We start from the raw sequence: 15,766 nt of genomic DNA on the forward strand, positions 1-15,766 counted from the left end.
AGTATTTCATTTAGTAGAATTTATTCCATGAAATCTATGCCTTAGGTAGTTAAACTTAGAGACAGCTGCACTGTTTCATTGTTTATTCTTTATGCAGGAGGGGAAAAAAAGCGGAAACTTTGAGTGCAACGTCGGTTATGAGTGGGACTGTAGTGCTCTTGTTAAGCAGACCAGAGGGAGGGGTACGGGACTGACATTAGACTACAAGGAAAGAAATGCTTCTTTCTCTCTCAGCTCTCGCTCACTGGGATATAGCGGTTCAGGCGCGGAGAGAGAGCGAGCGAGTAAGGAACCGTTATAATGTCACTAAAAAACACTTTGTCTCACCGAATCTTGAATCGTGACCACTGAGACATATTGTCACAACTGCTCGTCGAGAGGAACATGTGTTTTTTTCAAGAGAAGAGACGAGTCTGAACGGAACAGGCAAGAACAGAGGACAATGTAGGATCTACGCATCGGATTTGAGTCATGGTAAGCCCCTCTGGAATGCCGTAATCGTCAAGAGTTTCCTGTCTCAACAGACTGACACTTAGTTTAAAATGAGCTTTCCTGGAGTAAATTGCTTGTAGTGCTGTTATGGACAAGGTTCATTACTTATCACAAAGCGGTAGCTAGATTAGTCTATCTGTTTAGAATGTAAGCAGTAATTGATAGCAGAGCGATAATTTCATCCAAGATGTGCAGTGAATTCTTATCTCCTTATTACTACTCGCAGCGAAGAGTTAGGTGAGTACGGAGTTGGGGATTTCCCCTCCTTGCTTAAATTTATATAGAGGCGAATGTCCGAAGAAGACTACTCTTAAGTAGTTTAGCAGCCTAGCGTTCAAGTCATTTTGCTTAAGTTGGCAATTTTCGCTCTCACAAAAGGCATCAAAACACTTTTGTTTTTGCCAAGAGGATTTTTGTCTGTTCGATCAATAGACTTTTCAGAACGGGCCACACAACTTGAATCTGATAGACGCTGTCGTATCCACTCTGAAATCTGACAGAAACAAATGGAAATATCTTCTAACATACGAACTTAAAATACAATGCTAAAGTATTGCCTTGATGGCAGAACGCCTTGTATTGAGTTCAGTTTTGGCACTAGTCAAGAGCTGAATGGCGAGTGGGAATTCGATTGGATTATTCACTGTACTCTTTCCAGTAGCTAGTCTGGAAACCATTAGTACTTTGGGGTACAGAAGTTGTAAAACTAACCTTGTCTGCCCATATGGGTGCAAACCGTCATAAAGAGAGAAAAGAAGGACAGTAATTTAGCTATCTGCTTGTCACATCAGCACGGGAGAGACAGACCAACTGTCAGACAGAGATATGTGCTCCTGGTTTGTCTACAGACAGCCAGACGAAATGAGTCTTTTTAGTTCTCTTCCAACATTTGGTGTGTGGGACAGGGTGGAGTAGTTTGGCAGTAAGAGATGGAGAGAGAAAAGGGAGGGAATTAGAGAGAGGGTGAGTGTGCGTGTGTGTGTGTGTGTGTGTGTGTGAGGGAAAGAGAGAGAGACCTGTTTTATTTTGGGAGGCTTGGAGAGTCATGTTGGTGGTTTGGATGATGCTGCATTTTCCGTATTGGACTGAAATAAAGGAAGAAACAGATTGAAAAGAGAACTGGAGAAAGACAGTCAGAGATAGACAGAGAGAGAGAGAGCAGGAAGGAACAGGGTTGAAAAGAATAGAGAGGAATAAAGATACACACTCACACACACACACACACACACACACAAACCACTAGACGAGTCTGGCCTTCACACTGTCCAGTGTACACTGGAAAAACATGGAGCGACTGAATACATGTTCCAGGCCAGTGCCTGCATACACACCCTGTTATGCATCATAATCATATGACATCTGGATAAACATTCATTCACCTGTTGCTGTTTGACAGATTAAAACACAACTACATTTAAAATCTCACCCTGTGCACAGTTCTCTCAGTATTACTCTGGTGACTGCGTAGACCCTGTCTTACATTATTGGAAAACCCGGCGGAGACAGATGAGTAGGGGAAAGATCCCTGTTGCTCAGTATGGGGGCAGAGAGGAACCGAAACTCTTGGGGAATGGGTATAAATGGTTGTCTTTTCTGTTTGAAATTATGTTATTTTAAGTCTGTTGGGAAAAATCGCAAAGGGGGCTGGGAAGAAGCATCTCTCTCTCTTTCTCTCTCTCTCTCTCTCTCTCTCTCTCTCTCTCTCTCTCTCTTCCTCTCTCTCTGCAATCAGCATCTGGTTTCTATCATTATTTCCCGTGTTCCCCATAGTCTCTCTCTCTCTCTCTCTCTCTTTCACACACGCACACATTTTCTTTTTCTTCTCACTGTCTGTCTTTATATGTGTACACACTCTCTCTCTCTCTCTCTCTCTCTCTCTCTCTCTCTCTCTCCCTCTCTCTCTCTCTCTGTCAGCCAACATCTGCTTGAATGGCTAACTCTGCCTCTTCCGTTGGAGGCTGCGTGTTAGAGTCCAGAGAGAAAGAAAGGAAGTGGAAAGGAAGAGTGACATATCCATGGCCTCTGCAGAAAGCCCCTGTCTGTTCTGTGTGTGTGTGTGTGTGTGTATGTGTGTGTGTGTTACTGACTGCAAAGCACACAAGCTCGTCACGCTACATTCACCAACCTTATTTATTACTTTGCTAAATAAATCACTTCAACCAATCAGTGATCATATTACAGGTATTTTATGAGCCAAGAAAATCAAGGCCGTATAGCGTGCGATGTACGTACACGTGCAAAGACACACACGCACACACACACACACACACCATGCTGTATCATACTCTAATATTCTTACAATATAACTTAACAATACACAGACAGACATAACAATATGCTAATACTGTTTATTGGTAACTTTACGTGGCACAAGAGCAAATTTTATCACTGATATTTATCAGGAAGACTTCATGCTATTTTAAAATGGTTCGTAGTTAAAACAGACTTTATTGAGGATTTTTTTTTAAATTCCACAATATTCATTTCATTTTATATCACTGCAAACTAAGTGGGTTTAACACTCAAAGGTTTGTAGCCTGTTTCGGTGTTAAGATTCAGAGGATTCATCTCTTTCATTATGAAATGTGTTTTACATTAAAATTAGAATAGCAGAGGCGGGTAACTTAATGAATTCTTATTACCAACGTTGTTGCTGGAATTTAGATCACTTGAATGCCTTACTATTGCTAGTATAATTTGTGTAATAATTCATAGCAACTGGATTATAACGATGAGCTGTGCTGGAAGTAATCATTTTCTCTGCCATCAATAAGCGCGTTTACAGAATAAGCCATTAGGCAAATTTTATAGAATAGACACGGGTCGTGAATGTACAAATCAGTCATATTTCTGCATTCACCGGATTAACTGTTTGGACAGTCAGTCTGGGATACAAACAGGCAAAACGCTCCAGACACTGAACTGCTTTCGGTCACGTTTGCGTTCACTCCAGAATGATTCACCTTACCAAACTGATGTCAGGTCTTTAGAGTAAACACGATTGGAATCATTCGTCACTCTGGGTATTGTGCTTACTGTGAGTGAAAAACAGAGGCGTTTCAAAAGTGCATTGCTGTGTGAATCTCATTGTTTGAATCCAGGCCTCTGTCTGAATGGGACGTGTGGATAGTTACTGGCCTGTGACTGGCTGTGTCTGAGTAACAGTGTAAAATCTAGAAGCACCATGTGAGCTAGAGTTACACAAGGCCAATGGGAAGCTCAAATTCTTGGCGTAGTTTCTTTGTGAGACACCAAAGATCTGAAATGGACTTTTTCATCGGACGTGATGTCGAGACTAAATAATCTAAGCTCCAAATTCTAGGTTCATTCACCAAAAAAAAAAAAAATCCATTGAACTATCAGAATTTGGCAAGTTCAAAGAATCGCGTTCATGCTTCGGTTTGAACTTGAGCGTTTTAAATCGAAGTTCGGAGGACCACGACTGAGATAACGTCTTTCAAAACCGTGCCAGACAGCTCGAAGCCTTTGACTGTAGTTCAAAGCAAGTACAATGTAAGTTCTGATGGAGTGAGACTCAAACGTAATGGGTGGGTGGGTGGGTAATAGGGTTTTATTGAGTTAAGGAGCTCTGATGACCAAACAGAGCCTCTGTTTGATGACTCAGTTGTCCGAAGCCGTGAACAAGGGGTGAGGCCCAAAACCAGTAGTCAAAGGGACCAGTCTTCGGTCTGTGGAGCTTCCGATTTAAGATCCTTAAGAAGATCCTTATCATCAAATGCTCGTGAGTGTATTGTCTGGAATCTCAGGCTGTCTCCCACATCAGAGTAAAAAACACCGTCTACATTCAGTGAGTGAGAGGGGCTCTCCTAACACACTATTACATACTTAGACTGTGGTGAAAAATGCCGCAGTAACTATGTCACGGTAACACCCTTCTCTAAAATCTGTACAAGGTAGCTGTTCAAATCCTTGTATAGCCAATTAATGTATCAGTACTATCACTCGATATCACTGTAATGTTTTTTTGGATGGGGTGGGGGTACACTAACCTTTTGTTAGTTTACTGCCCCTTTTTCACCTATTTCCAAATCAGACGCAAGCTTCGCAGTATCACGGCATTGTGCAATCTCATTTATTCACCTTAATGAAAATGAAAAGGGTTTGAGTTGGTTTTCGGATCCATTTCCTTATAGAAACTCGAACATATTGCAAAAACAATCAGAACCTCCTCCCAGTGATCGGTGTGGTCTCATTCACAGTGACACAGTTAACGATGATGATGATGATGATGATGATGACGATGACGATGTAATCACTATTTTGCATCTGCTGTCGTGTCAGTTTGGCGTGTCGCCACCCGCTGAAGACATCTGTCAGACGTAAACTAGAAGGATGAGTAGCGACGAGGCGTACACACGTGCTCTAATAAGTGTGTGTTCGTAGGAACGTAATGATCAGGCATACATACATACATACATACATGCATACATACATACATACATGCATGCATACATGCGGAAGTACATCATTCATTTGGCATCCATTGTCTGTGCGGTAATGTTTTTTACGTTATCGTTTTAAACACTGTGTATTACACGTTGTTGTTTTCTTGTGTGACACAATAACCTGCGTTTAGCGTTGTCCGGCGACTGATTTGACGGGTAAATATTTGGTCGTGACGTGTTTCAGATGAGTTTAACTCTGCGGTCGGTCTGCAGCTCTGTGCAGGGGCCTAGCTTGGCGGTTTCACTTTTTCATGTTCATCCCTCCGTTCGTGTCGCCCGTGCTGACGCGCCAAGTCTTTCTCTCCGTCAGCTCAAACACATAAGTCCACCCCCCCCCCCCTTTTTTTATTCTTCTTTTCGTTCTCTTTTCAACCCCACCACCTCTTTTTTCACTTTCTTTCCTGCCATTTTCTTTCTCAGTTTGTTTTTCTTTCCTCTTGCTCCCCTCAATTCTTCCTACACTTTTTTTTTTCGGTCTTTCATAGAAACCCCCTTCCTGGCCCACTTTCCCCAGCCATCCCTCGCTTTTTCCACATATTCTTTTCTCTTTTTTCCTTTTCTTTTCTTACCATTTTTTTTCTCTCTTCTTTGGCTGTTGCAGAACTTTGGAAACACGGTCTGTTTTTAAGTATGAAGACGTTTTAGTGTAATTGCTGTCAGATGACACTGCGAGAGGTAGAGAAAAAAGAATGAGAGAGAGAGAGAGAGAGAGAGAGAGAAAGAGAAGGACAGAAAGAAGGAGAGGCAGAAAGAGGTAGCCAGAGAAATGGAGAAATAGTGAATGCGTAGGAACGAGGGGAAGAAAAAAAAAAAACATTGTGAGTTGCTATGCCGACAACACTGCAGAAAAATAAACACTGTGTGTTTTGCGTGTTAAGGGCTTTCCCTCACTGTTTCTCTGGTCACTACTCAAAGTTACAAGTTATAGTAGACTTTAGGAGAGTTCTGGAAAGGAATTCTCACATGGGTCAACATTTAGGCCCACTGCAGGAGCATTTGGACAATTGTACTGTGTTATTTGGCAGTGATAGGAAACAGGAACTAAAACAGGAAGTTATGTCTGAGTGAGAGTGAAACAAGCCGGCTGTCTTATACATTTGGTTATCATCACTGCATAGCATGCACTCAGCTTACAGATATGGATCCACTCTTGTCTCTTTCTCTCTCTGTCTCACAAACACAACCACACACACAGACACACATGTTGCCGCATTTACAGTGCCTTTAACAAATATATGTGTGTGTGTGTGTGTGTGTGTATGTATATACACCACACACACACACACACACACACACACTCTCACACACACACACACACATAAACATATATATTTATATATATATGTGTGTGTGTGTGGGATTTTCTTTTTTTTTTTTTTTTCTTTTTTGGATTTTCCCTGACTTTTTTCTCCCTCTGTCTGTAGCAGGGCTCGGAGGCAGTGGAGGACTGTGTGCAGGGGGCTCTCTCATCCCTCTATCCTCCGTTTGAGAGCACCGCCCCTCCTCTCCTCTCTCAGGTGGACAGTTATCCATTCTGTTATTCTCACACCTTCACTGCCTTTATGTCGGCTTCCGTTTCAGAGCACGTGAAACGCTGCTGACTGTGGGTTGAGCTGTGTGTTAAAGTCTACGCGTGTATGTCTGTCTATGTGTATGTGTGTGTGTGCACGTGTGCATTTTCTGATAGGTATTTTCTGTACTGGAGTCAACCTACCAGCATGACAGTTTGAGGTATCTGCTGGATTACTTTATCCCTGCCAAGAATCTCCTTCACAGACTACAGCAGCACGCTTGTGTAAGTATTCAGTCACTGAGCCGCTGAACGGGAGTAATATAATAACTCAGCACTCTCTCTCTCTCTCTCTCTCTCTCTCAAACACACACACATTCATACCTTCATGCCCTTAATCTCATTTTCCCGTAGTCACACATTCTGTCTCTGACTTTTTCACATGCAGTCCTGCACATGTTTGCATACACACACGCTCTCCCACACACACGCACACACACTCAGAAAGACGCACACACATGCACACGCACACGTACACATACACAGATACACACACTCACACTCTCTCCCCCACACGCATTCAGAAACACATGCACACATGCATACACAAAAGCGCTGTGATCCTCTCTCACATGCGCGCATTCACATTCTCAGGCGGCTGTGTTTTCACTGTCGCTGGATGAAGCTTACTGGCGCTGGGAGTATGAGTCATGACAATAATTCTTTCCATATGGGACTCTGCCGGACTGGAAGAGGAGAGGAGAGGAGAGGAGGGAGAAATAGAGTGAGAGAGAGGGAGGAGCAGTCAGAGAGCATGGCTCCTACTTTCATGGGAGCAGGAGAAATGTAAGGAGGGGGGGGCAGGTTTAGGGTTATATAGAGGATTGATTGAGCAATAGAGGGGGAGGGAGAGTAAGACAGAACACAAGAGCACATTGAAAAAGAGAGAGAAATAGAGAGAGAGAGAGAGGGAGAAAGAGAGAGAGATGGATGGATGAAGTGTGGGAGAGAGGTGGAAACAGAGGGAGACAAGTCAAGAAAGCGAGGGTGTGAGTTTTTTGACTCACCAAACGGAAGATCGTGAGAACAGGGAATATCGAAAAACGTAATAACACTTAGGAGAGAGAGTAAGATTCCAGACAGAGAGAGTGTCAATTATATCTTTATGTTCATGCTGCAGATATTTTTGTACCTCACAAAATTGCTGCGCTGACTATAACAGAACTTGAAAGAAAGGGTGTGGAAGCCTATGAACAGTCAGGGAAAGAAAGAAAGAAAGAAAGAAAGAAAGAAAGAAAGAAAGAAAGAAAGAAAGAAAGAAAGAAAGAAAGACTATTCCGACAGAGGTGGGGCGTTGATTCCTGAATATAATTTGATAATAGTCTTGTGAGCTCTGTGTTAGATTGGCAGCGAAGGGGGAGGGACAGAGGGGGAAGGAGCACACCTCATTGGGTAATTGAAGAGTGAAAATAGCTTGGCAAATCTGACAAGAGTTTAGTTTCTCAGCTCTCGAATCTGGGTAAGACAGTATTCTTTTATAGATAGAAGAGTTGTGTAAGCTTTCTCAGAGGGAAAGATTGCAGAGAACCAGACATACAGAGAGGAACGGCAAGAACAGACAAACTCTTATTTCTGGCAGTAGGTTAAAAGAGCTGTTTGCGGATACATTTGGAATGGTAGTTTGAAAAGCAGTAGGTAAAGATCATGGTGTTGTGCTCTGAGCTGCTTGGTTGTGTTACTTTATAGATTCCTGACCTGAGGTTTACTTTGGATGTTACATCAGCTTCTGATTTTGACTGATCTTCCTCTCTCTCTCTCTCTCTCGCTCTATCCATTTTGCCACCCTCTCTCTCTCTCTCCCTCTCTCTCTCCCCCTCTGTCTCTCTCTTTCTCCCCCTCTCTCTCCCTCTCTCTCTCCCTCTCTCTCTCCCCCTCTCTCTCTCTCTCCCTCTCTCTCTCCCCCTCTGTCTCTCTCTTTCTCCCTCTCTCTCTCCCCCTCTGTCTCTCTCTTTCTCCCTCTCTCTCTCTCTCTCTCTCTCCCTCTCTCTCTCCCCCTCTCTCTTTCTCCCTCTCTCTCTCTCTCTCTCTCTCTCTCTCTCTCTCTCTCTCCCCCTCTGTCTCTCTCTTTCTCCCCCTCTCTCTCGCTGTTGCTCTATCCATTCCCCCACCCTCTCTCTCTCTCTCTCCCCCTCTGTCCCTCTCTCCCACCCCCCTCTCTCTCTCTCTCACTCACTCTATTCATTCCCCCACCCTCTCTCTCTCTCTCCCCCTCTGTCTCTCTGTCTTTCCATCATACAGTCACAGTACCTGGGCTGCTTGTTCCTGCACTCTGGCTGGCCGCTGTGTTTAGGGGAAAAGGTGGTTGTTCAGCTCTCTACTCTAGACTGGAGGCTGCTGCACAGTACTGACTTTTACCTGCAGGTGGTGCCCTTCTCTACACGCTGTCCCCGACTGGCCCTCAAATGTTTGGCCCCCGGGGGCCGAAACGTGCAAGAAGTCTTGGTGCCGGAGTCACAGCACCCCCTGGTGTTCACTGCTGAGTGGCTACACTGCATTAACAAAGAGCGTGGTTGCAAGAGAGAAGGTGAGAGAGCACAAGCCATGGTTGAGCTACAAGGGAAAAAAAAAATTCATTTCAACACTGCATTATGATGCGTCTTCTCTCTCTCTCTCTATAGGAGGTGCAGGAGGGTTGGACACGTGTCTGGTTAGCACATGTGACGGGGTGGTCCGGTTGCCGTGGGCAGAGGTGGTCTACCCCAAATTCATCCATAATCCCACAGACGACCTTGGACCGCTAGGAACCCCTGCTTCAGACCTCCCTGGTGACCTTTCCCCCACAGGTGGGGGTCTGGGCTGGGGCTCATCCTCCGGAGAGCTGGACTCCTGGTCTTGGGATGAGGAGGATGACCTTCCTCCCGACGGCGACGAGGTGGAATCGGGCCTCCCGCATCAGAGGAGGAGGAGCAGCGAGGAGCGCCTCTCAACCGAAGGCGCAGGGGACTACGTTGAGCTCCTGGAACCTCGCGGAGGTCCCGATGGAGGCACAGACACCAAACAGCGTTACCTGGAGATGCACGGCATCTGCAAGACCAAGACCCTTCCGCTGTGCCGGAGGAGTAAGGCCATCCGGATACGCCGCGGGAAGGCATGGGGCGTCGGCCGCTCTGACGGAGGGAGCAGGGTGGGCTTCTTAGTCCGGAGAGACAGCAACCACATGGGAAGGGAACCTGGAGCTCCAGCGCGAAGAGACTGGGGGAACTCTCGGCCTCCTCCCAGGGTTATCGATCTGGGAAGGGAGAGACGGTCGTACCCTTCTTCCCTCCAGGACTCTGATGAAGGGAACAGGGCAAGCCTGGATACCCAGGGACTCTATTTGGAAGGTCCAGCCAAGGAGCGGAGACCTGGGGTGGGTAAGGAGAGGGATGGGGCTGGCTGCACACTTCCTTGGGAAGAAAGTCAGAGAGGGAAAGGTTCTGAAAGTAGGCAGAGTTCTGGTGGAAAGGAAGCTGATGACTTGGCCCATCACAAAGGGGAACACGCAGAAGGCCAATCAGATCAGGGATCTCATCAAGACAAGGTTTTCAGTGATGCTGATAGGTTGTTGGCTGATTCTTCAAGTAGTTCTGATCATGCTGCAACGCCAATGGATAATACAGCCAATGCTAAGATCCCACTGGCTGATATTTCTGGTAGTGAGGACAATGCCGCAAGCCAATTGGCCGTAGGATCTGAAACGAGGAGTAAATCTTTGACAGACTCTAGCGTTAAAAAAAATGAGTCAAACTCATGTGTTAATGGTCATAACGGAGCTGAAGCTTATACAGAGGACTCTAAAGAGTACAGAAAACCGGAGAAAACCCTCCCAAAATCAGGTACGGAAAATCCTGTGGAAGAAAGGCATGCTGGGAAGCAGGAGGAACGTGTGTGTCCCAGAGGAAAAGAGGTGAAAACCGGAGGATTCAGAGCCCCTAGGTAGGACACAACATACTTTCATCGAAGGAGTTTGAACTTACACTTTAACAATCACTTTTTTTTTTTTTGCAAGCGCCAAAATTGTTGTGATGAAGTCATGCTTTCGATTTGATCTACGACTGTTGCGGTGTAAAAGTTGCATGAACATGGGTTGTTTTTTATTATTATGACACAAACATGCTGTACTACATTCCTGATTCTTTATTTCTGCTCACAGAGCAACCAGAAATTTCAATTTTTTTTTTTATGCAAAGATAAACAAGCTGTCTTGTGTGGCCAGCTGTCTTGGCAGTAGAGTCATAGTTTGAGCTATCAATCTGTCATCTGAGTCAGAGAAAATCTTTGATCCAAGCTAAGCCTACGATGCTTCTTATTAACCCCAGGAGGAAGAGAAAGGTTAAAGGAGGCAAAGGAAAGGGCAAATCTGGTGGCCGCCTGACCCAGAGAGTGAAAGGTGACCACCCCACCTCAAAATCCCCAAGCAAAACATCCCAGTCTGGCACCACTTCATCCGCCACCCTCCAACTGCCAGTCATCCAAGACAACCAGTTGGAGCCAAAACAGCAAGTCTCAGGGGCTAATAAAGAATGTGCTGTAGCCAATGACAGAGAGGCGAAGGATAAGCCAAAGAAATTAAGTGGAGGTTCATTTTCTCCTATTTTCTCCTATTAACAGCTTAAAGCGTTACTTAAAAGCTTCTCCCATGCTATTTTTACTTATTGGTTTTTTGTTTTTTTTTTCTGTTTGAGCATTGATGAAAGCAAAGGCTTGACAGACTAATGTCTAAAGCTGAATTTTATTAATGGACGGATACACATTGTTGATGGTACCGTATGCTGTGTGATCCAGCAAGGAATGAATGATAGGTTTAACATCCATTTTCATGAGTATGTATATATGCATGTATGTTGCCCTGAGACAAGAAAATATATTTTATGACTGAATTAACACAGCTTCTAAGAAATATTGAAATATTACGCTCACGTCATGTGTATTAAAAAGCGATAATAAAAAAAAAAATAATAGACTGCCTTTTGCCATTCAGAAAAAGAACTTCAATCTGACATTCCTGCCGAAACTGAGTGCCAAAGAAGCATGTCCATACCAGAAAAACTGCCAGAAGAGGCGTTGCCAGTAGCAACTACCGGCCAATCAGATGGACAAACTGCCGAAACTCCGCCCTTACTAAGAGATTTAGATCAGGAACTCCTCCAATCAGGAAAACTGATGCTGACAGGTAGTTTTCTGCGCTGACAATGTTTTGTTCTTTTTCTTGGCTTGAGGATGATCTCAAAGAATACAAACAGTATCCTGTCCAGGAACAATGACAAATTCCTCACGGAAACACAATTATGCTTGTACTTCTGCTTGCACAACATTGATTTATATCAATTCAAAACCTGGACGGGCATCTTTCTCGACCATTCTTTCATTCTGCGGAGCTTGCTTCAACTTTTCACTTCTGTTTTGTCTTTACTCATCTTTTTCTTTTGTGCTCCCTCCCTCTCTCTCTCTCTCTCTCTCTCTCTTTCTCTCTTTCATTAAAGGTACCGTGGACAGACTAGGGCGTGGGCTGGTTGTCACAGAAGCCCATGTCTCAGAGGAGGGTTACCGTGTCGACGAAATGGCTCGCGTGTTGTCCTGCTACTACAGAATCACACGGTAATCGGTTTCTTTTGTCAGGGTCAGGCTCTACAACATGACGCCATGGCAACAGTCAGTCACTCAGTCAGTCTGACCACAGTCTCGGCAACACACAGTGTCCTTTCAAAACAGGCAGCACAATAAGCTTATCTCACAATAGAACTTGTAGTAACTTGGGGGCCTAAGTGAAACGCGGTCTAGTGAAGGGGGAGTCTGTGTAAGGCTGTGCGCTGAATGTGTGACATCATGTTTTGACAGACCAGCTGCCAGAGAGAAAGGACTGACTGTAATAGTGGACAGCAGACAGACTCCGCCCTCTGAGCTCTGTCTCTCTGCCCTAAGACTCTTCAAGGTGGGGCAGCGTATGCATGTCCCCTTGTGTGTGTGTGTGTGTGTGTGTGTGTGTGTGTGGGGCGTCCTTTACTGTTCAGTTTTATTTTTTGTCACTGGGTGTGTTTATGTTGGTGATCAAGGGCCTACACAACAAGTATTCATTATTTCTGTGTGTGCAAACGTGTGATATATCTGTGTGCATGCATGGGTGTGTGGGCGTGTGCATGGGTGTGTGTGTGCCTGTGTGTGTGTGTGTGCACGGGTGCATGGGTGTGTGTGTGTGTGTGTGTGTTTGTGTTGAACAGACTCAGTGTCCCGTTGGTCTTGGCTCTGTACTCATCCTGACTGAGGAGCAGCAGGAGTTGTCTCAGCCCAGCCTGGATGGCATCGAGGTACATCACATAAAACACATCAAACAACTGGACTTCACTGTACAAAACACCACACAAAAACAACAAAGCACCACACAAAACAACAAAGCACCACAACACGAGGTACATCACATAAAACACATCAAACAACTGGACTTCACTGTACAAAACACCACACAAAATGACAAAACACCACACAAAACAACAAAACACAAGGTACATCACATAAAACACATTAAACAACTGGACTTCACTGTACAAAACACCACACAAAAACAACAAAGCACCACACGAAAACAACAAAACACCACACAAAACACAAGGCACATCACATAAAACATGAAATCTCATTAAACAACTGGACTTCACTGCACAAGACACCACACAAAAACAACAAAACACTACACAAAACAACAGAACACGAGACAGCAGTATATCACCGTTTCGCTTCACTACGCCGCAGTACTTTATCACAATAAAGTACCGAGATGCATTCGATTATCTGTACAGACAAAACTCAATACATGGCACTACATTTCATCGTGTACTATTGAATTATGCTACGTTACTTCACAATGGGATATATTATGTCTCCCAACGAAAAGACTATGAGCTGTTCATTTGTTTATTCTCTCTGTTGGCTCCGTCCCCAAAGACCCATTTAGGTCTTTTCCTGTGGGACTCTGTCAGACTCTGTTTGCTGTTGTTTAAATTAGACGCTTACCGTCATGAGCGATACCGAAAGATTACTCACTTTTCTGCCTTGTCTGTGTTCCCCTCCCCCCTGCTTTTGTCTGTTTGCAGGTGCACACGGTTCGAGGTACGGGGGTCCTGCAGCAGTTTGTGGATAGGCAGCAGTTAACCCCGGAGATGGGCGGAGACTTCGATCACTCTCATTCTGATTGGCTGGTATTCAGGCTGGTGAGAATTTCTCAAGGATATTTAATGTCTTGTTCTGTAACTTATCCAAGCTCTCATAAAGTTGCGTTTAGGAGTCAGAGCCTCCGAAATAGAGCTGAAAAAGGAGGGAAGTTTGGAAAGTAGCTCTTTGGTTGGTTACTAATGTTTACTTTCCCCCCCGACCCAAACCTCACATGCCCTCAAATTCCTCGTATTTTCTCACACAGAACCTTGCATGACAGCCTCTTTTGGCTTTATGATATCTAGATGACTAGCCATCCTGTGTGACCGCGCAAGACAACACCCACATTCACTGAGTCTCACTGAAATAATCTGAAAGTAAATATTCCATAAAATAAAATATAAATGCACTGGCATTTATTCACTTTTTCACCTTTTTTCGTTTTGTGCGTGTCATTGCTAATACTTTAAACTGAAATAGGGACGTTGAAACAGTGTCGCCAGTGACTAATTATATGTAGACGAGAGTAAACAGAGTTCTTTAAATTTCTTTTTGATGAATTTAAGCCAAATTCAAAGCCCCACTTGGCCCTAAAACTGTTCTCTGCATAAACTCAACGCACATAGCAACAGAATCTTCCCACACAAAGAGAGCTTTCAGTGTTAAAACATAATTGGGTCGCATTAATATGAAACCAACCAATGAACACTGACATTAAAGACACATAATTAAACAGCTGTCACTGATCATGAGGGGCTCTCCTTCTTTTCCCTGTAGAGTTTGGAACAATTGACTGAGCGATGCGAGAGCGCCCTCTCTCTGATAGGACATGCACTGCAGTCTATGGAGACAGAACCACTACCTGACTGTATTAAGGTACATTTTTTCTCTAAATACATACTGTGGGTCTCACAAATCTTGTCACTTATCTGGACAGCTTTAAAACAAAGGTGTCAAAATCCAGTCCTGGTTGGCCACGGCCCTGCTGTTTTTCCTGTCGACCAACTAAATACAATTTCTGATTGGCTGAAGAGTGTGCACACCTGTTCTCATGGTGAAAATCAACAGGCAACTAAGAGGTGAAAACAAAAACCGCTAGGACCCTGGTCCTCCAGGACCGGATTTTGACACATCAGCTACAGAAGCTTTAGATAATAGAATAGTAACAAAAATAGTAACAATAACAATCGAAATAAAAAGAAGAAGAAGAAGAAGAAGAATTATGCTATAACGATATTGACATGGTAATAAAGTTATGACCATTCTGTTGTCTTCCCACACCTAAGAATGTCACCCTCAGCGTTGACAAACACAGACAACTGATGACGAGCGTCTTGGCTGATCAACGGCTGACAGAGCTCCAGCAGAGAGGCGGGGCTTGGCTGGCAGGGCTGACCAATGGCGCATCCAGATTAGCTCACAAGTCACCAGACTGCAGGTATCAGCGGAATTCAATACAGTTTATTTGAATTAAACTAGTAGTTTTTACTAGCACCCATTAGAAAGTAGAATATTTTTGAGAATGTAGGTTTTCATGGCTCTACACAAGGAGACGGTACAGGCTAAGGAACTGTCCGTTTGTATTTGATTTCTGATCTTATGAAATGCTGTATAGAACTATGCATTTAAAAATATCACAGGAGAATTGATCAAGTCACATGAGAAACCCTGTCTCTCTTAGGGCTGCCTTGGCATCGACCTCTAACCTCTATGACAGCGTTGACGACGCTCTTCATAGTCTGGTCCGCGTGTCTAACCAAAGAGGCCGTGACCTGGACGCACTGGGCAGACTGGCCTCACTGGTCGATAAGCTGGATAAGGTGAGAAGCGGATACAGGATGTAAACATGTCAATCTGCATGATATTACTGCAACATATGACATGTATGGATGTTTTAACGGTAATACGATACTGACCTCTCTGCTTTCTTTGTCCCCTCCCTCATCACTCTTTCTCTTGTTCCTCATCACTTTCTCCACACACACACACACACACACACACACACACACACACACACACACACACACATACACACACATATACACACACACACACACATACACACACACACATACATACACACACACACACACACACACACACACACACACAC

At 44.3% G+C, this 15,766-nt stretch overlaps 1 protein-coding gene across 1 annotated transcript in view; it reads left to right on the plus strand.

Moving 5' to 3' along the window:
* Positions 1 to 338: 338 nt before the first annotated feature.
* The window catches only part of arhgef40 (Rho guanine nucleotide exchange factor (GEF) 40), a 24,559-nt gene continuing 9,131 nt past the window's right edge, over positions 339 to 15,766 (plus strand). Inside the window, exons 1-14 of the mRNA XM_030780761.1 lie at positions 339 to 474; positions 6,383 to 6,475; positions 6,646 to 6,753; positions 8,767 to 9,052; positions 9,150 to 10,443; positions 10,827 to 11,086; positions 11,489 to 11,680; positions 11,991 to 12,105; positions 12,346 to 12,439; positions 12,726 to 12,812; positions 13,596 to 13,712; positions 14,431 to 14,529; positions 14,940 to 15,091; positions 15,335 to 15,473. Of these exons, the coding sequence (XP_030636621.1) occupies positions 472 to 474; positions 6,383 to 6,475; positions 6,646 to 6,753; positions 8,767 to 9,052; positions 9,150 to 10,443; positions 10,827 to 11,086; positions 11,489 to 11,680; positions 11,991 to 12,105; positions 12,346 to 12,439; positions 12,726 to 12,812; positions 13,596 to 13,712; positions 14,431 to 14,529; positions 14,940 to 15,091; positions 15,335 to 15,473 (3,039 nt within the window). The 5' untranslated portion in view covers positions 339 to 471. The remainder of the gene's footprint in view (positions 475 to 6,382; positions 6,476 to 6,645; positions 6,754 to 8,766; positions 9,053 to 9,149; positions 10,444 to 10,826; positions 11,087 to 11,488; positions 11,681 to 11,990; positions 12,106 to 12,345; positions 12,440 to 12,725; positions 12,813 to 13,595; positions 13,713 to 14,430; positions 14,530 to 14,939; positions 15,092 to 15,334; positions 15,474 to 15,766) is intronic.

Source organism: Chanos chanos, chromosome 7, assembly GCF_902362185.1.
Source record: "Chanos chanos chromosome 7, fChaCha1.1, whole genome shotgun sequence".
Lineage (NCBI taxonomy): Eukaryota > Metazoa > Chordata > Actinopteri > Gonorynchiformes > Chanidae > Chanos > Chanos chanos.